This window comes from Marmota marmota, unplaced genomic scaffold (assembly GCF_001458135.2).
Source record: "Marmota marmota marmota unplaced genomic scaffold, marMar, whole genome shotgun sequence".
NCBI lineage: Eukaryota > Metazoa > Chordata > Mammalia > Rodentia > Sciuridae > Marmota > Marmota marmota.
Window position 1 is genome coordinate 63,332,505 of NW_025999900.1, and position 23,767 is coordinate 63,356,271.

The 23,767-nt window shown below is 46.2% G+C and overlaps 1 protein-coding gene across 2 annotated transcripts in view; it reads left to right on the forward strand.

Moving 5' to 3' along the window:
• Positions 1 to 91: 91 nt before the first annotated feature.
• Positions 92 to 23,767, forward strand: part of LOC107150458 (cholesterol 24-hydroxylase) — a 38,787-nt gene continuing 15,111 nt past the window's right edge. Inside the window, exons 1-5 of one of the 2 annotated variants that reach the window (XM_015495495.2) lie at positions 92 to 347; positions 6,349 to 6,429; positions 7,029 to 7,110; positions 14,297 to 14,370; positions 14,751 to 14,837. In XM_015495495.2, the coding sequence (XP_015350981.1) occupies positions 14,306 to 14,370; positions 14,751 to 14,837 (152 nt within the window). In that variant the 5' untranslated portion in view covers positions 92 to 347; positions 6,349 to 6,429; positions 7,029 to 7,110; positions 14,297 to 14,305. Of the gene's footprint in view, positions 348 to 6,348; positions 6,430 to 7,028; positions 7,111 to 14,296; positions 14,371 to 14,750; positions 14,838 to 23,767 lie in introns of those variants that run through there. The other variant, XM_048799317.1, reaches the window with a different exon arrangement.

The window sequence follows — 23,767 nt, forward strand, 5'->3', positions numbered from 1 at the left end:
CTCCAAGCGCTGGAGTCGAACTTGGAGACGTGGTTGGCGGGGACCGCGCGCCCGGGGCGGGGCCGAGCCGGAGGGGGCGGAGCCGAGCGGCCGGGGGCGGTGCTGGGGAGCTCCGGGGCCTGGGGCCGAGGCGGCGCGCGGCTCTGACAGCCGAGTCGCTCGCGGCCTCCCGCCCCCTCGGCACGGGCGCCCACCCGGCCTGGCCTGGCCTGGCCTGGCCCGGAGCCATGAGCCCCGGGGCTGCTGCTACTCGGCAGCGCCGTCCTGCTCGCCTTCGGCCTCTGCTGCACCTTCGTGCATCGCGCTCGCAGCCGCTATGAGCACATCCCCGGGCCGCCGCGGCCCAGGTGAGCGGGGGGTGGGGGCGGGGGCCTGGATGGGGCGCTCGACTGGGGGGCCGGGGGCCGCGTCCCTGCCAGCATCGGGTCTGGGGGTCCAGCTTGGTCTTTGCGCGCGACCGCTTGGAGACCGAGGCCGTGAGAGGGGCGCTAACTATTCTTAGTAACAAATTACTCACAGCCGCAGCAGCTGCTGGGCGCCCGCCGCTCGGCTGGGCCCCACAAACGTGATAGCAGCGACAACCTTGTCAGGTAGGCTCTATTGTTAACCCATCGTTCAGACCAGGAGGCTGAGGCGCGCAGAAGCGAAGTCACCTGCCCAAGGTCACACAGTTGATAAGCCTAGATTTAAGCTCACGTCAGCCTGACTCCAAAGTGGGTGCTCTTAACTTTGGGATTCGGACAGGATTAACCTAGCAAAGTGCACTCTTTGGTTACATTCCCTCGTGTTTGTTGTGTTTCTGTCCTGGGAAATACCCGTTATCATTTCAGTACTTTTGTCCCATTCTTGGTCCCCACCCAACTTACCAACCCCCTCACCAGAACTTTGGAGTTGCTGAATTTTGGAGTTGCTATGTCATTTCCCTGCTCCTAGGGCTTTCCGTCACTTCAGAACCAAAAAACCCAGTTCCAAATTAAGTCCACTGCATGGCCAGCAAGGCCCCTGATGAGTTCTCCCGGCCAGCTCTGCACCCTTCTCTTCTGTCTTGCTGCTCACTGCTGCCCTCCCTCTATCCCAAGCTGGCTCTCACCCCACCAGATCTTCCCCTTCCCTTCTGGAGCCTAGGCATGGTGGGCTTCTTCCTCTGTCACCTCTGATAGGCTTTCCCCAACCACTCTGTGTCAAACCACTCAGCCCCAAACTCTTTATGAGGCCATCTCTCCTGAAGGCACCTTTCCACCTGTTGACTGTCTGTTCACCTGTTGATTGTCTGTCTCCCCATTTAGACTGTGAGCCCCAAGAGGGTAGGGATGCTCTGTGTTCACTTGTGTATACCCAGCACCTGGCATGTTGCAGTTGCTCAATAAATATCTGTTGAATGAATGAATAAACAATGGTATTAGACACACTTTTTAAAATCTCAGGGCATGAACATTCTGGAAGGTATCTGTCTCCAGCCCAAGCCAGAAGTGCTGGCTCTAGAGCCTGAATTTCTGTTTGGTGGTTTCAGGAATGATCTCTGGCTGGTGACATGGGGAGGCAACTGTTCTCCCCTTGGCTCTCTGTTGTCTCTGCCCTTTCCAACTTTTGGGTCTTCCTGGTACCTCCTTTCCCTTGATGAGCAGTTCTGCTTTCTACTCCACCTAGGTGGATCTTTCCCTAGCCCTCCATGCTTGGATTAGAAGCTAACTCTTCAGAGAGATCCCTCCTTGCCTGATCTTGGATTTATTGCATTTGTTTCATAAACCCTTAAGCCACCATGTAGTTTTTAACAGCATAATGGTAACTGGCAAATTATTTGTGCAACCTCATGTTAAGTGCCTGTCTCTCCCCTGGGGCCTGTGTCTGTCTCATTCACTGCTGTGTCCTGACATCCCAACACAGCAGCACCTGGCACATGCACAGTAGACAATAAATAGTGATTCAAGGTTGAATGGTGGAAATCTACAGTTCCGTTAGGCGCACTAGCACTCTCCAACTCAGTAACCAAAGCTGGGAATGCGTGTTTTTGCGCTTGTTCTCATGGGTCTCAGTCTCCTTATAACCCCAAGAGCTTCAAACATTACATACCTGGTTGGATCTCTGTATGTGAAGAAGGAAGAAATTAAGTCAACTCCCTATCTCTACATATTTTTTTAAATCAAGATATAACTTGCATACTGTAAAATTTACCCTTTTAAAGTATATTATTCAGTGATTTTGGCGGGGGGTTACTGGGGATTGAACTCCAGGGAACTGGACCACTGGACCAATGCCACTGGACCACTGGACCACTGAGCTACATCCCCAGCCCTATTTTGTATTTTATTTAGGTCAGGGTCTCACTGAGTTGCTTAGTGTCTCGCCATTGCTGAGGCTGGCTTTGAACTCGTGATCCTCTTATCTCTGCCTCCCGAGTCGCTGGGATTTCAAACATGCACCACTGCATGGCTTCTAATTCAGTGATTTTAATATAGTAGCAGAGTCATAAAACCATCACCACTACTTTCAGGACATTTTTGTCCCTTTAAGAAGAAACCCTTTACCTATTAGCTATTACTCCTCATATCCCACCCCATACAGCCCCAGCACTAATCTGCTTTCTGTCTCTACAGATTCACCTACTTTGGATATTTCATATGAATGGAATCATAAATATATGGCCTTTGAGTCTGGCTTCTTTTACTTAATGTATTCGAGGTTTATCCATATAGTGGAATGTGTGCATATTTCTTCTCTTTTTACGGCTGAATGATCCCCATCTCTTGCACCAAGAGTTTACCTGTGACCTACAGGTGTGTGGGAGGGGGCAAAAAAGTAGAAGAAGGCTGAATATAATCACTGTAGGGCTCTTTATTAAGGAGGTGAACTGAACAGTGCATATATAAAGATTTTGGATTACAACTTGATTGGTGGTCAAATATAAAACCGCTTGATGAAAGTTCTGAAAACTTTCCTAGCACAAATTAGATATTTCGGCATTCAAAGCCTCAATCCTGGAACCGTGATTGGCAATGCCGTAATTGACAGGAGGTCTGTGTAGTAGGGTTCCAGTAGTGGCATTTGTCCCTTGTTATTCCAAGGCTTTGCCAGCTTGTAGCAAGAAACCTCTATAGCTGCTGTGGTCTGGCCCACCCTCTGACCTTCTTCTGTAGGAGGCCCTCTTCTCCAGGATGTCCTCCCAGTGACCTTCTCTGTGCTCTTATTACCATGTCCCTCTGCACTGATTCATTTAACAGACAAAAACTTAGAGCCCCCTGCCTGTCTCACACCCATGTGGGTTGCTTCTTTATTTCTCTGTCGCGGCTCTCTAATGTTCTCATCAGCCCCGGCCGTCTGGTGGCGTGCAGTGGTGTCAACTTGACACTGCACGGTCTCTCCTGGTTTTTATTTATTTTGGAAGACATTTTTTTGACTTTGACTCCGGACAGAGCTGGTTCTCTCCTCCCGTCTGACTTGCCCAGCTGCCCAGGGTGTTTCCCAGCCATGGCGAGGCCCCTCCTCGGGCTCTGTCTGTGGTGCAGCCAGTAGATTTTGGATGCGCAGCTGAACACTCGCCGTCCCGGCCCACCAGGTGAGGCACTGACCCAGCTCTCACCCCTGGTGGGGTCCCCACTGCTCAGCCAGGGCGTAGGCTCCCTTCATCCCCAAGTGGTCTCACTGTGGGCCCCTCCTCTGGTTCCTGTCCAGGGCTTTCTGTCACCATAGCAAACCTTGGATTCACACCTGGCCAATCACAGTGTTATAGGAAAGTGGACGTGCTGGGCAGTGCCAGACAGGGGGACTCTTTGTCCGCCCCATCTCTCTGGGCTGCCCTACCATATCCAGTCTATCACCAGGGGTGTGGCAAGTGGGCTTCTGTCCGTTGGGGGTGCTGAGCTGAAAGCCCCAGTGTGGCGCGATCCCCTCAGCCATACCTGCCTATTTCCAACACCCGGCCTCCTGCTGTCCTCTCCTGGCATCTCCTGCAGGAACCAGAAGGAATAGCTCTTAGTTTCCTTTCTTGACTGGCCATGGGAATCCTACCCAACTCCCTGCCCTCTGTCACCTTTTGGTGACATTTGCCTTTCTTCCCAGGTGGTGGTAGACCCCAGCAGCTGGGGACCCACTGGAGTCACACAGGCCTACAAGAATGAGACCATTCCCCCAACACGAATAGATTTTGGGATTGACAGTAAGAATGTTAGATTACTCTGAAAATACAGCCTGTCTGTTCATCCTTCTGTAAGCTGAGTGGTGTCGGTGCAGGGCTACTCACCTGGAATGGGCCTCCTTTGCCAGGGTCACTGTGTACTTCCTGCCCCAGAGCATTTTTCCGCCCACTCTCCAGTCTGCTCTCTTGCCTTCTCTTGACTTCCGTCACCTTCTCCTCCACCCACACACTCGGCTTTTATTCTCGCCTCCTACTTCCCTGAGCCAACGGAATGAGTGCAGAGAACTTCTTTCCAGGGGCCTGCGCCTCGATGCCCACCCTGTGTCTTCCATCTGTTCTTGCAGATGGATGTCGGTGTCCTGGCCCAGGCCAGCCTGCCCCTCTGCTCAGCCACCCTGCCCCAGCCAGCCTCTGCCCCCCACCCTGGCCATCAGTTGGTCCTCTCTTCTGCACCACACCATTTGATATAACCTGCTGTCCAATCCCCGGCTTGGAAGACCCTGCCCTTCACCCTCTCGCTCCCTGCAGCTCCTACCCCATGGCCAACTCTGCCTCGGAACTCGGAACTTTGGCTCCTGCCTCTCCACTGAATGAGCTTTGCTCCAGAACCCCAGGGGTACCCAGTTGTCAGCTCCCCGTCCTCATCCTGCCTGGTCCTTCAGTGTCCTGGACAGAGAACATGCCAGAGCCACCCGGCAGAGGTGGAGGGAGCCGGGGCTGGTGGTGGGGGCTTCTCCACGGTGTGTTTACCTCCTGGAACTTGTGGCCCATTCCTCTCTGGAGCAGAGCCAGAGGGGTCCTGGTGGCAGAATCATGCGGTGGGCAGGAGGCCGTCTGCCAGCCCGGCGAGCTCTGCTCGGTCCTTCTCATCTTAGTGAACAGCAGCTCCACCCACTCTCCCAGCTTCCAAGGCCACAGCCCAGGGCACCCTTGGCACCTCCCATGCCTTACCACCACATCAGTGTGGTCAGTGTGCGCTGTTGGCTGTGCCTTTGAGGACAGTCAGAAATCTGACTTCTTATCACCTCCACTGCCCTACCCTGGTCTGGCCTCATCGCCTCTCCTAGCCCCTCACTGGTGCCCCTGCTTTCACTCCAGTCCCCTGTCCCACTCCAGTTACTCTCAGCACAGCAGCAGAAAGAATCTATTTGGGATCTGCCCCAATCAGATCCCTCCACTGCTTGAACCCTACAGTGGTCCCATGTGACTGATTTCAAAGCAAAGTTTGATCAACAGCCTATGGCACCCTATGTCCACTGAACAACTTTGGTGACCCCACCTTGTACTCTTAAGTACTCTGCTCTGGCTACAGGGGGTTTCTCGCTATCTAAGCACATGCGTACCCCAGGGCCTTTGCACCAGCTCCTGTTGCCTGGACTGCTATTTCCCTAAATACCTGTGTGGCCAAATCCTTTACTACTTGCACGTGTCAGATCACAGGCCACATTCTTGGAGAGATGTTCCTGCCTGTATAAATGGCCATTCCTGCCCCTCTCCCCAGCACTCTCGTCCCAATATGTATCCTGTTTTTCTCCCATCCCTCTCTGGCATCATGTTTATTTACTTCCTCTTTTTAATCTTCTCTCCATCTCTCCCTGGGAGAATCTGAGCTCCATGACCCAGAAAACTCCAACTGCAGTCTCATCGTCACCCATTTGGGATGCTGCAGTGAGCATGATTGGAATAAAATCATGTAAGAGGCAAGAAGTCACGGGCATCCTGAAATGTGCTTCAAGGTCACACCCAACAGGCTTGCTATGCTCCAGTGCCTCCCCTGCAGACTTAGATAAACTGGCCCTTGGTGAGGCTTTTGGAGCACCCCAGGACTAGCAGTGCAGTTGTGGGCAGGTCCCTACCTCTCTGCCTACAAGTGACACGGTTCATGATACCTAGCTTACCCAGGAGACAGAGTGCCCAGGTGGGGTGAGGCTTAGCATGGTGCTCGCCACAGGAAGTACGCCACGGATGTCAGAAGGCGAGACACATCATGCTCCTGAACCTTGCTATGTGCCAGCCCTGGAGCTCTGGCCAGGGACAATGCCTCCCCTCCAAGGAAGCCTTTAGCGCTGGTGGGACCGGGGTTGCGTCCTTTCTGCTCACTGCCTGGTGGTCCTGAGCCAGCCCACGGCCTTCTCGCTCAGGCCTCCCTGTGTCCTGTGGGGGTGGGCAGCCTTCAGTGGTGCTGCTGCTGAGCCTAATGCTTCCTCTTCTTCCAGTTTCCTTCTAGGACACCTCCCCTGCTTTTGGAAAAAGGACGAGGTTTGTGGCCGTGTGCTCCAAGATGTGTTTTTGGATTGGTGGGTTCAAACTTGTCACTTGTTGCCTTACTCCAGGTCCTCAGGGGGAAGTCATCCCGTTTAGTCACACAAATCCCAGCCCCACCCTCCCCTGGCCCAGGCCACACCTGAATGAGGCTGGATGGAGGCCACCTTGTGCCATTCATCAAAGGGGGGACCTTAGACCAGCCTTCAGAAGCCCTTTGAGCCTGAGTTTCCTTATCTATAAACTGGGTGTGTGGCAGGGGACAAGACTGTCATTGTTTGGGATGGGACTTAATGCTCTTCAAAGGGCTTCCCAAGAAAAGTTGTCATGAAGATATGGTTCCCAGAAGGACCTTCCCAGGCAATTGAATGAGGGTCTTGCAGTCATATCTCATGGGCATGGAGATTGAGGCCCAGAGGGGGATGTGACTCAGCCGTGGTTGGGCAAGAGCAGAGCCTCACCCCCAGGCCTCCGGACCCCCAGCACGGGGTTCTTCTCCTGCCCTGTGCTGAGCACCTTCTGGGACGGGATGCTGCTGTTTCCCCTGGCAGTAGGGCACCCCCTGGGCTGAGGCTGGGCTGAGGGGCACATCTCTGATGGTTGACAGCCTCCTTCTGGTCACTTTGATTTCCAGGGCTAAGAAGTACGGACCTGTTGTGCGTGTCAACGTCTTCCACAAAACCTCTGTCATCGTCACAAGCCCTGAGTCAGTCAAGGTAGGGAAGGTGTGGTTTCCAGGGCAGCTCCCTCCCTTTCCCTGGGTTGGGGGAGTGAAACCTGGTCCCAGGGACATGGAGGACGGCTCCAGAGCCAGATGCATTCGGGCTGTTCTCCCAAGGTTCCAGAAGGGGAGGCCTCTTAGAAAGAGGCCACCACTGGGGCCACCTCCAAGCACTGCCATGGGCACACGGAGAGGGAGGGGACTCTACTGTTCCTGTTTGGGCTGGGAATTTGATCCATCTGGTTAAAATGTAGTGGATTTGCCTTTCTTGGCCTCAGTTCTTCATCTAAAGAGGCAGCAATTTTAACCCTACCTTGAAGCTCTCTGATGAGAATCAAATATGGGTGGATTTGCCTAACACGAAGCTTCTAAGATACTCAAGCAGTGCTTACTATGTGCCAGGTACTTTTCTAGGTACTCCATCACTGTTGACCCATTTCATCTTCACGGGGTGGGGGCATTTATTAGTCCCCATTTTAGAGATGAGGAAACCAAGACAGATGGCATTAGTCTGTACCATGTAGGAATAAAGAATGAATACCCACCATCTGCTTTGGAGTTGGCCAAACCAGGCTCAAATCTGGGCTCTATGGCTGGCTGGCTGTGGGACCTAGGACAAGTGACTTCATTCTTGGCCTGGTTCCTCATCTATAAAACAGGGATGTTGCCTCTCTTAGAACAGTGGGCTGGAGCCATGGGGCCCATGCCAGGCACACGCCATTTGCTCAGTTAGTGTTGGCACTGTTATTTTTCAGAGTGGATGTTTAGATATACTGCTGTGACACTGCGTGGCCGCGGTGAGGGGCGAAATACAACAGGTGGTGTTAGTGGGGTTTGCTTTGTTTTGTTTTTGTGGTGCTGGGGATTGAAGCCAAGGCCTCAAATGTGTTGGGTAAATGCTCTACCCCTGAGCAATACCCCAACCCTAATATACAACTTTGGGCACACTTCAGGAGACAGGCTGAACAACCATGGTGTTACTAACTGAAGGTCAAAGATTATTTTCAAAAAAAGCTCAATTTCACAGACATAGTTTAAGAGGTTTTAAAGTATGCGACCAAGAACATGCATAGAGACTTTCACGATACTTGCAGGTGTATATTAGTATGGTGCATTATGTGAGTGTGGCAACTGATACTCAAGTATTAAACAAACCTTGCATTCCTGGTCATGATATGTTAAGGCTTATTTTTCTAGATTCAGGTTTTTTGTTCTTGTATTTACTTTCTTGTAGTGCCTTTGTCAGGTATTGGTATCAGGTTAATACCAGACTCAAGGCGGGTCAGGAAGTGGTAATCCCTCCTCCGTTTTTTTTTTTTTTTTTTAAGAATTTGCATAAGAATGGTATTACTATTTTCTTTAATGTTCTATAAAATTCACCAGTGGGGCCATGGATCTAGACTTGGCTTTAAGGGAAGTTTTGTTTGTATTTTGAGAAATTAAACATTTCACTAGGCATGGTGGTGAACGCCTGTAATCCCAGCAGCTCCAGAGGGTGAGGCAGGAGATTACTAGTTCAAAGCCAGCCTCAGCAATTTATTGAGGCCCTAAGTAATTCAGTGAGACCCGGTCTCTAAGTTAAATACAAAAATGGTCTGGGGATGCGGCTCAGTGGTTAAATACCTATGTGTTCAATCCCTGGTACATAAAATAAATAAATAAATAATTCATGTGTTTTAAAAGTCATGTACTTAAAAATATTTTAAATTTTAAAGTATTATAAAATAAAATATAACATAAAATGCATCATTTATTTTAGTATTGGTAGCCAGGGCCTTGCCCATGTTAGGCAAACATGTCCAACCACTAAACCACATCCCCAGGCCTTTTTAAATTTTTATTTTGAAACAGGGTCTCCCTCAGTTGCCCAGACTGACCTTGACTTTGCAATCCTTCTGCCTTAGCCTCCCCAATAGCTGGGGTTGCAATTACACACCACCATACCTTGCTAAATTTACAGTTTTAATTAAGTGTACAGCTCAGGGACATTAAGTACCTTCACATTGTTGTGCATTCTTTAACATCACCCAACTCCAGAACTTCCTCATCTTCCCAAACTGAGGCTCTGTACTCATTAAACAATAAAGCTCCATTTTCCTTTACCCCAGCTCCTGGCAACCAGCACCACACTTATTGCCTCTATCAATTTGACTAACTGCAGCCCTTCATCTAGGTGGACTCATAGAATTTTGGTTCTTTTGATATTGGTTTATTTTGCTTTCAAAACATCCCCTAGTTCTACCCACATTGTAGCACGTGTCAGGATTTCCTTCTCAGTTTATTTAATTGACATTTGGTCATTCTGATTTTTTGTTGTTGTTGTTTTTTCTTGAGTTTGGTAATTCATGTCTTTCATGGATTGTCCATTTCATTTAAGTTGTCAGAATAATTGGTACAAAGGCATTCACGACATTTACTCATCTTATTAATGTCTGTAGGATCTGTAGTGATGTCCCCTCCTTCATTCCTGAGAACAGTCATTTGGGTTTTCTTTTACTTCTTGATCAGTCTACAAGGCAAATGAATGAGTGGCTCAAAGAACCATTTTGGCTTTAACAACTTTCTCTATTGTTTTTCCATTTTCTTATTTACTGATTTCAGGTTTTTATCATTTTCTTCCTCTACTAATTTTGGTTTAATTTGTTCTTGTTCTAATTTTTAAGGTGAGAGTTTATATCATTGATTTCAATCATTTGTTTGTTTTTTCAAAAGAAACACTTAAGGGCTGGGGTTGTGGCTCATTGGTAGAGTGTGAGGCACTGGGTTTGATCCCAAGTACCATATTAAAAAAAAAAAAAAAAAACCTAAATCAACAAAATAAAAGTATAGGGAAAAAAAGCCTATAAAATAAATACTTAAAGGGAACTGCCTTAATACAAATTTAGTAGGTCATATTTTAATTTTAATTCAATTCAAAATATTTTCTAACCTTCTCTTGTGCTTTCTTCTTTGGACCATGGATTATTTAGACGTGTGTTATTCCATTTCTAGATATTACTGGATATTCAAGATATTATTCTGTTATTGATTTCTAATTTAGTTTTTTAAGATCAGAGAAAATACTCATTGTGATTTCAATTCTTTTAAATTCATTGAAATTTGTTTTAGGGCCTGGCATATGGTCCATTTTGATAAACATTTACAAATACTTAAAAAGAATGCATATTTCATAATTGCTGAATAGTGTCTTACCAACGTTTATTAGATCAACTTGGTGTGTAGTGGTATTTAAATCCTCCAAGTTCTTTCTAACTGTTCTGACAATTACTGGGTGTGGGGTCTTGGACCCTCCAATCAAAGTCATGAGTTTGTCTCAACTTTCAGTCCTACCTGTTTTACTTCATGTATTTTGGTGTTCTATTATCCGATACGTATGCATTTAGTAGGATGATGTCTCCATGAAGGACTAACCTCTTTGAATATGTTTATAATATTGCAACTGGTGTTTAAGTTCTGCTGGACCATTCTATCACATTTACTGTGTCTAGGCCTGGGTATAGGCTAGACTTTCCTCTTTTTTGACTTTCCTAATTTTTTTTTAATTGACCCCTTTATTCTTGGAAATGTCTGTTTTTACCCTTGGGAGTGCTCTTTGCCTGGAGTGCCTCTTCTCTGCTTCAATACAGCCACTTCAGCTTTCTTCCGCTTGTTGTCGCCTGGCGTCTCTTTACTATTAACCCTTGGGGTTCTGGATTTAAAGTGGGTGTCTCATAGGTAGCTCGTAGTTGAGTTCTTGTGGTTGTATACGGTATGACAGTCTCTACCTTTAAATGGAGCGCTTGAGGGCATTTATGTTTAATGTAATTATTTTTACAGTTAGGCTTAAGTCCCTTGTGTTCCTGTTTGTTTTCTGTATGTTCGTCTGTTGTTTCTCTCCCTTTCCTCCTTTTCTGCCTTCTTTGGATCAGGTACAGTTTAGTATTCTGTTTTATCTCTGCTATTGGCTTTTTCGCATTCTCTCTCAGGGGTCATCCTAGGATTGATAATATCATCTTTAACTTATATCAATCTATCTTCAAGTTGCCACTTCATCTCTGCCTACCTGTTTTTATGACTTTCTCTTTATCACTTTAGCAATTGAATTATGATCTGCCTTTGGGTCCTTTTCTTTGTGTTTATTTATTTGTGGTACTAAGAATTGAACCCAGGGCTTCATGCATGCTAGGCAAGTACACCAAAGAGGTACTCTCAGATGCCGAGCTTTGCCCTGTGGGCACCAGAAGGCAGTCAGGCTGCTTCTCTACTGTAAATCAACCCAGGGCTGCTACCTTTCAAGCCCTTACTTGATTTGATTTGATTTGAGACATGATCTTGCTAAGTTGCCTAGGCTGGCCTTGAACTCATGATCCTCCTGCTTCAGGGCTCCAGAGTTTATTGGGATTACAGGTGTGTGCCCCTGTGCCCAGCTCCTTTGTATCAATTCTATTTGGGATTCTTTGAACTTCTTGGATATGTGGATTCTTTGAATATGTTGGTGTGTAGTGGTATTTAAATCCTCCAAGTTTTTTCTAATTTTTTAGGCAATTAGAATATATTTATAATATTTCAACTGGTGTTTAAAGTTCTGCTGGACCATTCTATCACATTTATTATGTCTAGGCCTGGGTATAAGCCAGACTTTCCTCTTTTTTGACTTTTCTATTTTTTTTTTTTTAATTGACGACTGGCCAATGTTGTTACAAGGTTCCATTCTGCTCACTAGTATTTGGAGATCAGAGTTGGTAGGAAGGGAATGACAAAGAACAACTTCACCTCGGCAAAGTAAAGCTAATATTGGCTAAGATGGTGTAAAACGCAGTGGTGTAGTCATCACCCTTGTTACACTATGGATTTTTCATTGTTGAGCATTAAATTTTGTTTTAAGAGCCAAGCATGGTGGCATTTACCTATAGTTCCACCTACTCAAGAGGCAGGAGAATCACTTGAACCCAGGAGTTCAAGACCCACCTGGGCAACAGAAGAAGACTCTGTTTTTTAAAAAAATCTATGTTTTTGCTTTCTTCCTTTAAAAATTGTTGGACTTCATTCAGACAGATGGTAAAGTAACTTGCAGATCAATTTGATCCTTTCTCAGCTTGCATTAAGGTATTGATTACTCCAGGGCCAGGTTATTCCTATTGCTAAACGGTGACTCTCCTAGGGCCTTTAATGAAGTCTTCATGTTAGAAACGTGTCTACTCTGGCTGGTGGGTACTTGAGTGATTCTTGGCTCTGTTTAAGCTCTGGGAATTGCCCAGCCTGTAGTTGTGTGATAATCCTCCTCTTCTCAGAATCTGCTTTGGCCCAGCCTCATGGAGTCCCCAACAGATGTACCGGTGGTCGTCAAACACTCTGGTGACCCCATACATGGAGCTCCTTTGGGTATTGCTCCTCTTGGTTCTTTGTCCTATAAATTCCAGCTTCCCTTGGCCTTCCTGGACTCTGAGCTCTGTGTGCAACTTGGCAAGGCTGATGGACTGTATTTAGGTCCCTTCTTTTAGTGTCATTGTCCTGGAATTGCCTCCAGGTGAACGCTGGGTAAGCTCCAGGTCATAAGGCCTACATCTTTTTTTCCTCCCTCCTTTGGTTCACAGTCCTGTCCTGCTTGTCTCAAAATGGTGTCGGAAAACAGACGGTCACACATTTCTGCCCTGTTTTCTGATCCGGCAGGAGGCACGTCTGGAACCCTTACTGCCTCCTGGGCTGGTGTGCATCCGAGAAGAGGCAAAAAGAGCTCATGCCTTTCTGAGCATGCCCCGGCCCAGAGCTCTGCTCAGCGGGCAACCACAGGGTCCCTAGCCCAAGGACAGCAGGCCCTGGGAGGCGCCAGGCTGTGGGGACGTTGATTGGAGCTCATGCTGAAGCTGTCCTGCCCTGGCAGCAGGGACTGGTTCAGATTCGGATGGGCCGTGGACCTCAGGTTCTCAGGGACCTCTGAGCAGGGACAGGAGGTGGGCTTTTATTGGTGTCTTCCTCCTGGTGACAGAGGGGTTGATGACAGAGCTCAGCTTATAAATGACAGTGTTTGGGGTGGGCTCAGGGTTCCTGGGATATGGCTCTTTATGTGAAGTCAGTCATCTCTGGGGTTTTCTTTCAGCTAAAAAGATCAGCATTCCACCCCAGGAGCTAGAATTACAGAAGGTAGCAGCCCTGGGTTGATTTCCAGTAGAGAAGCAGCCTGACTGCCTCCTGGTGCCCACAGGGCAAAGCTTGGCATCGGAGAGGGCAGCTCTCAGGGTCCAGGCTCTGTGGCGTCCACACCCCTCCCCACTCCACACCCCTCTGTGGAATGTGCCTGGCCCCCACTGCCCTCAGCCACATGCCAGCCTTTCTCACCTGCCCTGCAGCAACTTGCCTGAGTTCAAGTCCCGTGTCCTCCATGAGTGTGACCGTGGCCAGTTCTAACCCTCAGCTCCGTGACCTGTGTCTGAGGGTGAGCCATAGGGTGCTGGTGCACACCTGGCGCGTGCTGAGCACCCCACCTACACACCCAGTTCCCTGCTCAGCAGCCTCAGTGGGCAGGCACTCTTAGCCCATCTTATAAGACAGGCACACTGAGGGGCAGGGGACATGAGTAACCCAGCCAGGGTCATGGAGTCCACAGCATTCGTGCGGGGATGTGGGCCCAGATCCCAGTTCAGACTGGCAGATCCGGGCCCATGCTGCTCACCACTGGCCTGTGCTGCCGCCCAGCTGCTGGCTAATGTTGCCATGGCTACCAGCCAGCTCCTGGGGACAAGCTGGCTGTGCCTCCAGGAGGTTTTCCTCGGCCTCTGGGGCTGCTTGGGGCTGCAAGTCTGAATCTGTGCCAGTGTCTCTCCTGTGTCCTGAAGCCCCCCAGGCCTCTCCCCTTCCCACCCTGGGTTCAGAGCAGCCTGCGCCTTCCGTTGGGCTGCTCGGGACGGCGGGGTAGCGTGGGGTCCTGAGTGTGGCATTGGAGTGAGGAACCCCACAGCTGAGATGGAAGATCGCTCAGCCCCTCTGGACCCCCTTTCCCTCATCCCCCGTCCCCAGGCGTTGCTGTGGCCTCAAGACTGCCCTCCTCAGTGAATAGGTGGGGGCTTCCGAGAGATGCTGTGTGTGGAGCTTCCCACCAGGGCTGGCGCTCAGCCGATGCCAAGGCTCTGGGGCATGTTTCAGGAGGGCCCTTTGCAGCCTCTCATGGGTACCTCAGCTTACGTTGGTTTTTTGGGGATGTTTAGAAGTTCCTGATGTCAACCAAGTACAACAAGGACTCCAAGATGTACCGCGCCATCCAGACTGTGTTTGGTGAGAGGTAAGGAGCTGAGGGGCGGGAGGGCCTCCGCTGGGAGCACAGGGACTCCCTAGGGCTGAGGTGGCACTGGCAGGCAGGCACAGGGGATGTCTGTGCATGGTGTCCTTGCTCTTGTCATTGGCTCTTTCCTGGGAGTGTGGGGTTGTGAAGGTTGGGACACACAATCCCGAGTCTTATTTCTAATAGATGTGTGATATTGTGGCACTTGTGGGGTGACAGGCCATGCCTAGTACCTGAGCGCTACACATTTTTATTATGGCACAATTGGTGCACTCACGGTATGTCCCAGGACCTTCTCACAGCCCCACAGGTGACCCATGCACACCACACGGTTACTGTCTACACACCCTGGTCTTGCATCAAGTTTCTGTCTCCCACAGACTATTTGGCCAGGGCTTGGTGTCCGAATGTGACTATGAGCGTTGGCACAAGCAGCGGAGAGTCATGGACCTGGCCTTCAGCCGGAGGTGAGTGCAGCTGGCGATGGCAATGGGCTCGGGGCGGTCACAGCACAGCAGTCCTCAGGAAGGGAGTCTCCACCCACGGGCCTCACCGTGCTGGAGGGAGAGAGGACAGGGAGGGTGCTCACGGTCAAAAGAGAGCCAGACTGGTGACTGGGTGTGGGACAGAGAAAGGTGCCCAAGAGGCTTGGGAAGGTCAAGGGCAGAATGACCATGCAGCCAGAGGCAGGTCCCCCTTCTCCAGGAACTCACCCAGACCTCTTCACTCCTTGTTTGGGCTGCTCCTTTCATTCATTTTAGCTTTTATTTACTTATTTTTGGGTGATGTTTTCTGTTTTCAAGAACTGATTCATGTTCCGTACCACTCGCCTACTTCGCATGTCTAACTGTGGTTTCACCACACTCGTAGACTCGGGCAGCCGTCGCCACTGCAGTTAGAACAGTTCCATCACCCCAAGCAGTCACTCCCCATTTCTCCCCAATACCCCACCCATTGCTTCCTTTTTGACTTCGTGGGTCTTCACATTCCAGACATTGCATCCAAAAGGAGTCACAGACGCGCGCTTCTTCCTGCCCGGCTTCTGCACTGTTTCCACGGCTCACTCCCTGGTGCCTGTTGACATCAGTGCTTCATTCCTTCTTGTTGCTGACTAATATTCCTTTGCATATGTATCTTGTGCTGCTTATTCGTTCTTCAGGTGGGGACGTTGGGTTACTTCTGCCTTTTGCTGTTATGAATAACAGTGCTGTGGACCTTTCTGTATCCCTGTGTCGATACATATTTCATACCCAGTGGAATCTCTGGGTAATCCGGGAACTCTATGTTTAACATTTTGAGGAAAACAATCTTTTGCTTGACATAATTTCAAATTTGTAGAAGAATTACCCTAATAGTACATGGGACTTCCGGATATTTTTTTTTTTTTACCAAGATTCACTTGTCTATTGTTAAAAAATCATTATTTGCCTTACAATTTCTTCTCTATCTACATATGTCTGTATAAAATGTATAGATCACTCCTTCTTGGATGTGTATATATGTTTCTGTATTTTTATGCAGTGCACACATCACACTATTTGAGGGTAAGTCAGAGACATGCACTGAATGCCATTAAATAGTTGCATGGACCTTTCTAAGGACAATGAGTGTGCCTACACTTAGATTATTAAAACGAGGAAAATCTGTATTAATCTACACCCATCCTCTCACACCCCGCCCTCGCTCAGATTCCATCGTCCGTGACAACCCGGCTGTTTGCCCTCGACTGAGGCCCAGTTCAGGTGCATTCCTTGTATTTCCTAGCCTTGACCCTTAGCCTCTGCATTCTGGGGCCCTTCTGGGTCTCATCTTGACCTCCTGCCTTTCCACACTGCAGGCCAGTTTTGCAGATAGCCCTCCAGCTTGGGTCTGTCGCTGATCTGTGTGGTTAGCTCAGGTACATGCTGTGTCCTTCTCCAGGCTGGCATCAGGAGGCTGATGGTGATCATCTTGGTGCTGATCACCATGTGAACCTGGCTCTGTGGTGAAGGTGAAGTCCTCCGGTTCCCCTCTGTGAATTCACTCTGGGATTCGTAACCTTGGGGGCTGGAAGCGGCCTCTCCTAGACCTCACTGTGGCCTCCTCGATGCCCTCCCTTCTCCTCTCTTCCTTCTCTCTTTTTTAAATATAATTTTTAGTTATATTTGGAATGATACCTTTATTTTATTTACTTATTTTTATGTGGTGCTGAGGATTGAACCCAGGGCCTCACATGTGCTAGGCGAGCACTCTGCTGCTGAGCCACACTCCAGCTCTTCCTTCTCTGATGCACTTCCTCACTGCCCTGGAGAGATTTTTTTTTTTTTTTTAAATGCCAGCTAAAGATTTTATTATTGTAAGATGGAAGTATTTTAAAATGAAAAGAAAGATATGATCACAGAAAAGTTTAGCTGTTTTATGCCTTCATAATTTGTTTTTTAAAATGTTGGACAAATAGGACAGCAGGACAGTTGACAATATTTAGTCACTGATCTGTGTGGTTAGCCAATATTTAGCGAGCATCTTCTTCATGCAAAGTTTTTTTTTTTTTTGAGAGAGAGAGAATTTTTTAATATTTATTTTTTAGTTTTCGGTGGACACAACATCTTTATTTTATTTGTATGTGGCGTTGAGGATCGAACCCAGCGCCCCGCCCATACCAGGTGAGCGCGCTACTGCTTGAGCTACATCCCCAGCCCCATGCAAAGTTTTTTACAGCAAGATATATCTGTGCTTCTCTCCAAGGAGGAGAGGTTGAGCCAGGACTCAGGTGTGCCATGCCGCTCCCCAACTCTGAGACTTTCAGTGGCTCCCTATCACCAGAAGACCAAGGGCAGACCCCACCCACCCTCAGTCTGCCCCTGAACCCTTGGGGCCTTGGCCTCTGCTTGCCCCAGCTTCCTAGACACACTGACCTCGCTGGCATCTCTGCCCTTGCTCCTGTCCTTCCCTCTGTCTCAGTGTGACCCTCAGGGGAATGCCTGCCCTTCTTTGATGCCCAGCTCGGAGGCCCCCTCTGAGGCTGGTTCCTGCCCCCCTCATGCTCAGTGAGTGCTTCTATCCTAGGAACGAGGAGCAGAGGGTGCCCCATTCCCGATTCCCGTGCCCTCCAGGTGGGCCTGTGGGTGCAAGAGCGTGTCGGGGGGTCAGCTGGCGGCTTTACTTCCCCAGAAGCAAGAATGGTGGCATGGGCTGGGGGGCTTCCACTCCACAAAGGTCATTGTACCAAGAGCCAGGGTGGTGTGGTCCCTGCCCTCGTGAGGACAGGAGGTGGACATGGATCTGAGCAGATGATGCCCACATGGTCATGACGTAGAAACCAGTGCGTGTTTGTACTGAGGGTATGAGGGTATGTTGCCAGTTTCTGCTTTTCTAGATTTTACTTTGGCCGGGAGATCCTGGTCCTAATCCTTTCTATGAAAGTCAAGGGGGTGAGGACAACCAGCCCTCCAGGGGGACCTTCTCTCTCTACAGTAGCTGCAAGGGATTCAGCATTGGTACAATAGTTCAAAAGTCAACTGAAATGGACTTTTTTTTTTTTTTTTCCAAAAGAGGAGTACAAATTATCTTGCAAATGAATGTGTACTTGCAAACAGTGTAAGCATTATGAAGAGAATTCCAGGGTGCTGTTGATGCAGGTCTGGAAAAACAGGATCGGGTCCTCATTCCCCCGGTGTTGACGATTCAACACCAGAGAAAAGCTGGACTTCCTTGGAGACAGAGCTAGACTTCCCTGGAAAGAAGGCAGGACCAGAGCTGGTGTCTCTGGGAGGGGTGTGTGCCTTGCCTCTTTATAGCTCTCAGGTTTCCTTTCCTCCCCTACTTCCTATCTTGCCTAAGTGACCAAAAGGCAGGAAAAGAGCCCCCTGGGGATGCTCACTGGCCACTCCTCCTGTTGGGAGGAGCTATTCCTCGAGGGGTGGGTAACAGTTGAGAGCAGGGACGTGCTCTGAGGTGTTAGCCTTCCATTTCCTTTTTGTTGGTGATCGGCCCCCATCTTTCCAACCCAGTCATCCATTCTCCAGGCTGACTGCCTGTCTTCTGCCCTTGTCTCATCCCCTCTCCTATCAAAGGAACCATTACTGCTGTAAGGAGAAATGGGTGATGACCACTCTGGCTTCTTCAGGCCGGGAGGGAGCGACATGGAGCAAGCAGTTTGGGTTTCCCTTTTAGGACTATTTGGGGTCAGTTGAAAGGTCCAGGGTAAAAGTCTGGTTCAAAAAGAACAGGTTGTAAAGTCATCTGGGAGGTGGGCGCTTCTATGAGAGGAACAAGAAGACATGGGTTCTGGATGAGATTAGTGTAAAATAAGTGAATATGGTGATTGGGTAAGAGAGGCCAGCACATTTTCTTCACCAGGAGGTTTAAGAGCTAAGAAGTTGTTCCCATGGCAAGGCCAGTGAGGACTTGGCCTCTACTTGGGAGTGCAAATCTTCAGGATATTAGTTATCTGTCAGTGTTATCAGGAATACAAACACACCCTTAGTTTTTATAATGTCATAGATGCCCCCATAAGATGTAGCTAAGATATCTAAAGTCATCTAAATTTTTAAAGTACCTTTCTATTGGCATGACCTGTGTTTAGTAGAGATCGCTTTATTTATGTCACTTAGGGCTAGATAATCAAACTAGCAGACACAGATAAAGCCTGCCTATGTGGGAGGTTAGGAAGATTTTTGGGTTTTTTAAAACTTTTTTTACTTGTCAATGGACCTTTATTTATTTATATGAGGTGCTGAGAATCAAACCCAGTGCCTCGCACATGCTAGGCAAGTGCTCTACCACTGCACTATGGCCCCAATCCTAAAATTTGTGGGTTTTGAATTGACTTTAAAAAGCTTCTGACTCTGATAGTCTCTTCTCAGGCACTCTCATCTAAGAATCCTTCTTTCCTACTCTCCTAGTCTACAGCCTTACATACTCTTGGTGGGGCTGTAACAGTGTACAACTTAGGTTGCATTCAGAGAACTATTTCTTTTCTCTGAAATGCCCAGGTATGGCTCATTTGGTAATAACTTATTTTTCTAGATGTTTAAGACCAAGCTGGTCAATTTGGCCTTGCTCCTATCTATTGTTAAGGGTCAGCTGAGTTTCCTCAGGAGGTCACTATTGGGAATTTGAGAGCAGCCTCTTAGCAACTCTAGTGCCATCTGCCAGGATGGGTCAGGGTCTTGTTGACCACATGTGGCTTCCCTTGGAAGTCCCCTCAGTCCTTAGGTTCAAGCTGATCAGGGATGTTTTCCTCTCCAATGACCTTCTTCTTTGCAGCATGCACCCTAGTTGGCTTTCTGGTCTCCAGGGTCTCATGAATCTCCTTGATTGGGAGATCATGTGACCCCGAGTTGCAAAGCCCTTAGAGAAAGAAGTCCCCTCAGTCCTTAGGTTCAAGCTGACTTCAGAGAGCAAGAGCCAAATATTGGTTGTTTTCTTTCTTGGCACTTTTATTTCCTTATCTTTAATCTCCAAGTTTTGGTTTCCAAAATATAATTTTTATAATATAATTTTCTAATATCTAGCAGGCCAGTTTGATCACACTTAAAGTATGAGAACTGGGTTTTAACTTTAATGACTCTAACTTTACACTTATTTACTCCTTCCATTTAACTGGGTCAGTATTAGTACTGGAAGTTAGCCCATCTTGTCAGTCCTATAGATGATGGCCTATTACCTCAAATTAACTCAGGTTGTTATATTAGAAGTTGTGCCTGTGTAAGGCATTAACAGACAATAGTTATAAAGTTTACAGGGAAAATACAAAATGAAATTGACAAGAATAAGAACATATTTAGTTTGTATAATAGTTATGAACCAAGAAACTTTTTATTTTTTTGGTACTAGGAATTGAATTTAGGAGCACTCAACCACTGAGCCACATCTCCAGCCCTATTTTGAATTTTATTTAGAGACAGGGTCTCACTGAGTTGCTTAATATTTTGCCATTGCTGAGGCTGGTTTTGAACTCATGATCCTCTGGTCTCAGCCTCCTGAGCTGCTGGGATTACAGGTGTGTGCCATTATGCCTGGCAAGAAATATAATTTTTATAATCCCAAAACTAAAGTTCAAGGTACACGAGCTTGACAAAATGTTCTTCTAAACCATATATTTTGAAGCTTTATATACTTGGAAGACATGATACATCTAGTATACAAAGAAGCCAATAATAACGCCACAACTACACTGGTGTTTTTATATTAACCAAGTGTAGCTTTTAAAGAAAAAATTAGAATCTGTAGTATAGTGTAATATTCTAAAATAATAGTTGTTGTTTAACCAGAGTTGTACAAACCCAAATTCCTTTAAGACTATTTTCTCTAAATAACAAAACTTATCAGACACAAGAAGTTATCTTGTAGTATAAAAGCAGATTAATGTGTTAAAAAATTCTTGTTACTTCACCACATAGAAGATTAAACTTTGGTTTATATCAGCACATTAATATTTGATCTTAGGAAATAATCTTGAAAACTTTAACTGATTGTGCTAATTATAGCCAACTTAGTTACACAAACTTTTTGAGATTTACCCTCCACAAATTTTGTGCAACTTTTGTGTAGAATGTCTTTCTACAACTTTTTATTTTACCACATAAAAGAATTTCTCATTCAAAAACATTTATTTTTCTTTTACTTTTAATATTAAAATATATTTCCATACCTAGAATTTTCTTATATTTCTTTCCTAGTTATTGACCCTTTTAAAAATTTATATTCTGAAACAATCCTTATAAAATTTCTGATTTAGACAAATTACTCCATTTTATTTATTTATTTATTTTTAATTAATTAATTAATTTATTTATTTAGTTAGTTAGTTATCAGCAGACACAACATCTTTGTTGGTATGTGGTGCTGAGGATCGAACCTGGGCCGCACGCATGCCAGGCGAGCGCGCTACTGCTTGAGCCACATCCCCAGCCCAAATTACTCCATTTTAATAAGATGAAATACTCTGTTTTTATAATATTTTAAATGAAACCTAACTGAAACCTTTGTATATAAAATTATACCTGATACAATCTCTTTTTTGGGGGGTATCATGGATGGAACTCAGGGGTACTCAACTACTGATCCACACCTCCAGCCCTATTTTGTATTTTATTTAGAAACAGGGTCTCACTGAGTTGCTTAGCACCTTGCTATTGCTGAGGCTGGCTTTAAACTTGTGACCTTCATCTCTCAACTCCAAGCCACTATCCCCATGCCTGGCTGATAGAATCTTAACTCTCTCTCTCTCTTTTTTTTTTTTTTTTTAGGTGTAGATGGACATAATATCTTTGTTTTTATTTCTTTATTTTTATGTGGTGCTGAGGATTGAACCCAGGGCCTCATGCATGCAAGGCAAGCACTCTACCACTGAGCTACAACTCAGCCCGAATCTTAACTCTTAATAACCTTGTTTTTAGTGAAGACACAGAAATGATTAATGTTTAAATATATTATGGAATTTAAGAAGTCAAGAATATTTGATTTTATATTTAGCAGTTGATGTTTTAGCATTTTTTAAAAAAATTAATTGTAGATGAACATGATACCGTTCTTTATTTATTTTATGTGGTGCTGAGACTTGAACCCAGTGCCTTACACATGCCAGGCAAGCACTCTGGGTCACTGAGCCATAGCCCCAGTCCAATGTTTTAGCATTTTAACTTTGCGAATTAATCTGATGTCTCCTCTGGTATATATGAGATCATTTATGAAGATTAATCCCATTGATGTTAAATCTAATTTACTCATTTTTAGCTGTAAAACCAAGATATCAGACAAGTGTAGTTAACAGTATTAGCCGTCTCTTCCCTGTTGAAGAAAAATCCTAGAAACAATGGATATTGCATTCTAGATATTTTATAGAAACCAACACCATATTAATTGTCTGATCACCTAGAAAAACTTGTGAACCAGTAATTTTAAAGTCATTTTTACTCTCATGGGTTCATGAATTTAAATTGAACTTCTTTTTTTTAAGTCACATGAACTAAAATGTATTTGAATCTATTTGTTATTTAAATTTTAAATTATGAGTGCTCATTTATCTATATGCCAATTTCAATAACATGTACTTGATATATGGACAAAAGCACATAAGTAGACACAACAATACAATACACAGGTGTGCACACATTCATAGAACAGACAGAAAACAAAGATCTTGTAGCCTTTTGTAGGTACATCTCCACAGGTAGGAGACAATGCTACAGATGTCTATTAAAGCCTCTATTAGATATAACCTACTAGAAATTAAAATAGAGCTTATCAGACCTTTGCATTATGACTTAAATACAGGGCAGTCCTATACTGTTGGAAATGATAGATGCAAAGTCTGAAAAACATGGTGGACACTGAAATCAAAGATTTAAGTGGCCACTTGTCCTCAGTGGCTATTGGATTTATTCACAACGTCACCATGTCTATGTTCTTCTTAGGATTTTGTGAAAGGAAAATTTTCCCCTGTATTTGAAAGCTAACTCTTGAAAAATTGGCCTCTGAATAAAGAGTGTAAAAATCTCTATAGCTAGATAAAATAATACTGATCAGAAAAATATATCAATTTAGGCATGCAGGATCAAATGTGAATTCACAATAAAATCATGAGCTCAAAAATATAGAAATTTGCAGGAGTTCTAAAAAAATGATGCAGCCATAATTATTCTAGTAAAGGAGCATGTAGAACATCTTTATCAGATCAGAGTGCACTTTTGGATCAGATTAGAATTGGTCCAGATGTTTAGAGAATGAGAGTGCTGAAATCCTCAAGTAAAGATTTTTGAGGTAAATAAGACTTGTATGTATGAGATCATTCCATTTTTCTCCCTGTGCTATAGTGTTTAGGGAGGAACTTGTTAAGAAAGCAGGTGGTAGAGTACAAGAGCAGATAAGATAGCCATTTAGGTACTACAGTGCCTTGAATTTAAAAGTGACACCTTTTTCCCCTTTGGTCTCAAACTGGTTTTGGATAAGACCTCTGCAAGCCTTGGAGAGATAAAGATAGTTGGAAAGCTAAGGAGAAAAGAGGCAAAACCTCATGCATAGGGTACTTTAATATTTTTTTTTCCTTTTGTAAAATTAGTCGCTGAAGGTGTGGTGCTGTAGTTTATGTTTCCTTTGGAGACTCTTTTCCATTTCCCCAATAGGTAGTCAGGCCAGGTTTGGATGCAGAAAATAATAAGACATCTCCATTTTTCCACTGTGATTAGGTCATCTCCCAGGCCTTAGTGGCAGAAGAAAATGAGGCACTTTTTCTTGCATGTCTGTGGGCCAAACTTATCCCAGGTTTTCAGTGTGTAGTCTAGTGGTGAACCTGACAGAATTGTTGAGCATGAAGCTCCATCTAAGTGTGAGAAAACAGAACTCAGTCCCTGTGCCAGAGAAATTGTCCATTTCATTAGGGACATCTCCCTAAATGAGTTTCTGACAGTCAGCA